The sequence below is a fragment of the Cervus canadensis genome, chromosome 21 (assembly GCF_019320065.1).
Source record: "Cervus canadensis isolate Bull #8, Minnesota chromosome 21, ASM1932006v1, whole genome shotgun sequence".
Classification (NCBI taxonomy): domain Eukaryota; kingdom Metazoa; phylum Chordata; class Mammalia; order Artiodactyla; family Cervidae; genus Cervus; species Cervus canadensis.
This window is the reverse complement of record NC_057406.1, coordinates 11,674,395-11,680,488: the sequence shown is the minus strand read 5'-3', so window position 1 is coordinate 11,680,488 and position 6,094 is coordinate 11,674,395. Positions and strand designations below refer to the sequence as shown.

The window sequence follows — 6,094 nt, the reverse complement described above, 5'->3', positions numbered from 1 at the left end:
AACAGACAAAGGATTAATCTCAAAAATATACAAGCAACTCCTGCAGCTCAATTCCAGAAAAATAAATGACCCAATCAAAAAATGGGCCAAAGAACTAAACAGACATTTCTCCAAAGAAGACATACAGATGGCTAACAAACACATGAAAAGATGCTGCACATCACTCATCATCAGAGAAATGCAAATCAAAACCACAATGAGGTACCATTACTCGCCAGTCAGGATGGCTGCTATCCAAAAGTCTACAAGCAATAAATGCTGGAGAGGTGTGGAGAAAAGGGAACCCTCTTACACTGTTGGTGGGAATGCAAACTAGTACAGCCACTATGGAGAACAGTGTGGAGATTTCTTAAAAAACTGGAAATAGAACTGCCATATGACCCAGCAATACCACTTCTGGGCATACACACTGAGGAAACCAGATCTGAAAGAGACACATGCACCCCAATGTTCATCGCAGCACTGTTTATAATAGCCAGGACATGGAGGCAACCTAGATGCCCATCAGCAGACGAATGGATAAGGAAGCTGTGGTACATATACACCATGGAATATTACTCAGCCATTAAAAAGAATTCATTTGAATCAGTTCTAATGAGATGGATGAAACTGGAGCCCATTATACAGAGTGAAGTAAGCCAGAAGATAAAGACCAATACAGTATACTAACACATATATATGGAATTTGAAAATGGTACGTACTATATCAAAAACGGAAAAAGAGACACAGGAAATACAGAAAGACTTTTGAACTCTGTGGGAGAATTGAGGGTGGGATATTTCAAAAGAACAGCATGTATACTATTTATGGTGAAACAGATCACCAGCCCAGGTGGGATGCATGAGACAAGTGCTCGGGCCTGGTGCACTGGGAAGACCCAGAATATTTCTTCTAAAAGAGAAAGAACAGTGTAGCCACTAAGGTTGACTGCTTATATTCACAGAGCTTGACCTTCTTCCATTTATTTTGTGAAAATGGATATGTATTGCTAGAACTCCTTAAGTCATTATTCAGTTGGCCTTCCTGGGGGATTCATTTTGTTTCAGTTAGGACTTGAAAGCCAGTAGTAATGCGGCTGTTTTATATTTTGTGTTCTTGGAAATATGTCAGTATATGGTAATGGAAAGAAACTAGAAACCACCAGGAAAATAAATTTAAGAAGTTCAGCCTCCTTTTGGTTAATAAATAGTGTTTATTGTAGATATGCGTTGCCTCTTTTAGGCTTCACTGTTGGATCTGAAAGAACACGCCTCGTCCCTGGCTTCCTCAGGACTGAAAAAGGACTCACGGCTTAAGACTCTAGAAATTGCTTTGGAGCAGAAGAAGGAAGAGTGTCTGAAGATGGAATCACAGTTGAAAAAGGTTAAAGAATACATATCCATTTTCTTGCTCTGCTTTTAAATAAGAACATAGTAGAAAACTTTATAGTATTTGGATGGAATAACTTACTAATGGAGTAATAATACTATTTATACCTTGATTAATTTTTGCAGCATTAATATCTTTACTCCTTAGAGTCCTCAAACTCTTAGAAAATTAATAATTCAGAGTAAGATTCAAATATGCAGCTCCTTTGTAGAGAAACAAATGTAAAAGACCACCATGTAAAAGTCTCAGTTGATATTTTTCTCCCATTAGCTTTAGGCTTCCTGGAAAAAGGTAATTTTACAGTGATAATCACCCATATAGTGAATATTAGAATATGGTAGGGATACTTACTATCCATTTCATTGACTTATTCCTCTGTAATATTTATACAGCCATTTGTAGTTTTCAAAACACTTGCATATTTGTTATCTCTTGAGTTATCAACTCTGATTAACTGGGTCCACTTCATATGACTACTGATGAAAGGGGGATCAAGCCTGGTGTTGACACTTTGGGTGATGTTCTTTTTCCATAATCCGCTTGCAGTGGAGGAGACCTGGGTTCAATCCCCAGGGTGGGAAGATCCCCTGGAGGAGGAAATGGCAACCCACTCCAGTATTCTTGCCTGGAGAATCCCCATGGACAGAGGAGCCTGGCAGGCTGCAGTCCATGGGGTCGCAAAGAGTTGGACACAACCAGGCGACTTTCATTTACTCACTCTTCCCATGTATTGGTTGTATTCAGCATGAAACTCATAATGAGTCATTTTTTAGGATATGCCAAAAATAAAGTCATATTTTTAAGCTAAAGAAAAGAAGAAAAGCCATTATTTTAAAGTTCATTTCAGTTCAGTCACTCCGCTGTGTCCGACTCTTTGCACCCCATTGAACCGCAGCACACCAGGCCTCCCTGTCCATCACCAACTCCCAGAGTTCACCCAAACCTATGTTCATCGAGTCGGTGATGCCATCCAGCCATCTCATCCTCTGTCATCCCCTTCTCCTCCTGCCCTCAATCTTTCCAAGCATCAGGGTCTTTTCAAATGAGTCAGCTCTTTGCATCAGGTAGCCAAAGTATTGGAGTTTCATTTTAAAGTTACTTTTGAATAAGAAGAAAAATCCTTTTTTTTTTTTGAGATTAACTAATTCAGACTTGATAATTGACTTCCCCCTCCCCCATCACAAAACAAGTGGAGATAATTTTCTATTTAATACTGGAATATTGAAGGTAAAACTGTTAGATATATTTAGGATTATAAAACTAAGCAGTAACTATCAAGAGCAGTAATTGTTGTTCACTAATAATCCAAACTCACCTGTGTATGACAATCCCACGTTTTCTGTTTGTTTACTTTTAATCTCCTTGTTACCATGGTAGTTCTACAGCTGGTTATTTCTGATGATCTCTTACACTTTGTGTTTAGGTTCATAAGAAAAATTAAAGTTATCTTGGGTAGAGGAGTTGGTGACTTCTCCCTTCTTTGATTTATTAGTTGTTTTTCTGCCATTGCTGTTTTTCTTTTCATGTTTTCCCTTGTTTCATTTACTTTGTAGCTAATTTGTAGGTTTACTGGAAGTAGTATTGGCATATTTTCTTTTTGCTGAAAACCATATCTGGTGTAAGGTTGGTGTTTATATTTATTCAGAAGGCTGTGCTTATTGTTGAAATTCTTTAGCACTTAGCCTTCTTTATGGCCCAACTCTCACATCCGTACATGACTACTGGAAAAACCGTAGCTCTGACTGTACGGACCTTTGTCAGCAAAGCAATGTCTCTGGTTTTTAATATGCTGTTTAGGTTTCAGAGGTGTACTGTTTTAAATAACAAATTTGTTCAGATTCTAATATAATTATTTCTCTCTGTATTATGAATGTTTTGTCTGTGTAATGTTTAAGCAGAGAAAAACCTTATAAATTAAAGACTAGCTATTAGGGATTTGATGATGTCCTGTTTACACTGGAGTATAGGTGGCTTCCAGGGACTTCGTTTGTCCTCTCCCACTCTCTGCTTGTCTCATAGAATTTGGACATTTTCTTCGTAGGCACATGAGGCAACATTGGAAGCCAGAGCCAGTCCCGAGATGAGTGATCGAATACAGCAACTCGAGAGAGAGATTGCCAGGTACAAAGATGAATCCAGCAAGGCCCAGGCAGAAGTTGACCGCCTCTTGGAAATCTTAAAGGAGGTGGAAAATGAGAAGAATGACAAAGATAAGAAGATTGCTGAGTTGGAAAGGTAAGGAGGGGAAGGCTGAACGGGGATTCACTGTGTTAGGAAGGGTGAAGCATGGTTTTAAAACCGTGTAATTTGGGGTCATGTTTTTCCAGTATGTCTGCCTCTCCAAGTTTACATTCTTGAGTGCCTAGTGTCTTCATTGCCTCCATTTTATTCCAAGTCAGTGTGAGTCTCTAAAAGGCCACACAGAGTGGGAGTAGATGGGAAAGCTGTGGACTTCAATATCATTGATTGGACAGAGAAAGTATCCCTTTATTTTATCTATTTCAGGAGCAAAGGAGCCTCAAGTTCAAGCAGCTAGCATTTTTTAGTTCATTCAGGCCTTTTTCTGAGCCGATGGTCTTTTGGGCCATGAATTTTTAGACTCTGTGTTGTGGAGAAGCAAGCTGTTAAAGCAGCTCAAGCTTAGAAGGAGAGACATTTTGAGGACAGTTTGTGAGACATGGATGTGTTTGCTGAGCTCTACCTTTGACTACTTGAAAGTGACCTCTCTTTGAACAGAGCCAGCCAGACCGCTCTCTGGGAGTTTTCTTTGCCTTTTTTTTTTCTTGTTAGGGTATTTTGTACCAAAGATAAAGCTTATGCCTCTTGGCCTCTTCCTTTACACCATGTATTTGACATAAATTCATGAGTGCATAGAAATAGTTCTTCCAGTAGAGCTAATCACTGTATTCTAAACAGAGAGACTAGCAGGACAGTGTGAACTCACTAATCCTGAGGCTCCCTTGAGCCCGTTTTAATATTTTTGTGCTCTGGAATGTCAAGAGGTAATAGACTACTTTCATGAGTTGTTTATTCAGTTTTAAATTTTAGGGTTAGGGTAGATTTGATATTTTCCCCTGGAAGTCATTTTTTCCTTTTGTTCTGTACATGTAGGATTTTGATTTTTCAAGAAACTATAAGTCCAACCCTCACGGTTCTTCTTCAGTAAGGTTTAAAGTATGAATAACATGAGCTGATCACTTACTCATTTGTTTCTTCTTATTTTGATAGTAAGTCTGGAGAAAATGGGTGGATAACGTTCTTTAAGTCAGAATTAATAAATTATCAGAGTCTCAAGATTAGATTTTATACATTTCTGTGTGTCTTCTCCCATGTTTGCCTTGTATCTTTACCCCCCAAATGGACACACATGCCCCTTGCATACTTGTCTCTCTTTGCCTTTGTATCAGCCTGAAATCAACAGCAGTACTTCATCTTCATAGATTTTAAAATGCAGTACTTTTTATGGATGATGACTTTCCACTAAATCCACTAAATGTATTTCAATATTTCAGAAAAGAAATTCCTTGATAAACTTTTATTTTTGTTTGATTTTTTAAAAATTAGAATTATACATTGAAATTATCACTGGCTATTCAAGATAGTTTTCTTGAAAAATGTTTCAATTCATTTTTGGACCCAGTACTGATTTGGGAGAGAATGTGATTTCAGTGAGAGTGAGAAATAGGATTAAATCTTTATCTTATATGCAGAGCACGCCAAATAGCTTTTATTAGTCACTGCATTTTTCACATTTTGGGAAAGAGTTGTTAATGATCTGCTCTTTCCACAGAATATAATATACTATAGAGTTTTGTCTTCGGGTCATGCAGTGTCATAATCTTGTTTTAAGATTTGACACATAATTTCTTGGCTACCAAGAAAAGATACAGTCCTAAAAAACTCAGTTGCTCCTGGCTTTGTAATTTGTTTACTGAGCAGCACAGTTCAAGACAGGAATAAAAGATGATTGAAACTATTTTCTGCCTTTTGTTCCCAGATTTAGTGCATGTGTTTGGCTCCCGCGTGTCTTACTAACAATTTTGCTTCTCGTGTTGCCATTTCCACTGTTTTCCTGTGTGTGGGTGTCCGTCTCCCTGTCACTTATCATTTGAGTTTCTTCACCGTCCTCTTGATTTGGCTTACCATTGGGGTTTTGGTCTCTGTGTCTGTCTGTGTCCACGCCCCTCAGAACGCCAGTCTCCCGCCCTTTGTGGCTTCCACGCCAGGCTTCTGTCCCTGCATCGTCGGGGGGCTTGGTTTGGGACTTCCTGGGAAAGTGAGTGTCGAGTAAGGTGACAATTCTGGACTTGAGGAGTTGCTGCTGCCGCTCTGCTGCCTCGGGGGGCTTGCTGGGGAGTCTGCTTGATCAGAAATAAAGACCAGCCCGTTGTATGTCCAGCTGAACAGTACCTGTTAGGTCCACCACTTGTGGATTAAGTATGTGTCCTCTCTGGTAAGGTTCAGATATTGCTGGTTGTAATTGTCTCATTCTTGGCTTGAAGCCCGTCTTTTGTGTGGTGGTTCTTTTGCTGGAGTGCCCGTTAAGGAGTAGCCTCTTAGCCAGTGTGGCTGTGATGCCAAACGCCAATTCATTTGGGAAGCAGATGCATTTTTACAGGGCATTCAGCAACCTCCTAAGTGCAAAAATGAACACAGGCTGTTAGAATCATTGGATTAAAGAAAATTCTTATTATTCTTTTAAAATTTTCTCGTACTTATATAAGA

The 6,094-nt window shown here is 39.1% G+C and overlaps 1 protein-coding gene across 16 annotated transcripts in view; it reads left to right on the top strand.

Annotated features, from left to right (window-relative positions):
* Window positions 1-6,094, top strand: part of ERC1 (ELKS/RAB6-interacting/CAST family member 1) — a 274,696-nt gene that overhangs the window by 107,465 nt on the left and 161,137 nt on the right. For all 16 annotated transcript variants that reach the window (XM_043441413.1, XM_043441404.1, XM_043441412.1 and 13 more), the window contains 2 exons: window positions 1,223-1,363; window positions 3,411-3,604. In XM_043441413.1, coding sequence (XP_043297348.1) covers window positions 1,223-1,363; window positions 3,411-3,604 — 335 coding nt within the window. The remainder of the gene's footprint in view (window positions 1-1,222; window positions 1,364-3,410; window positions 3,605-6,094) is intronic.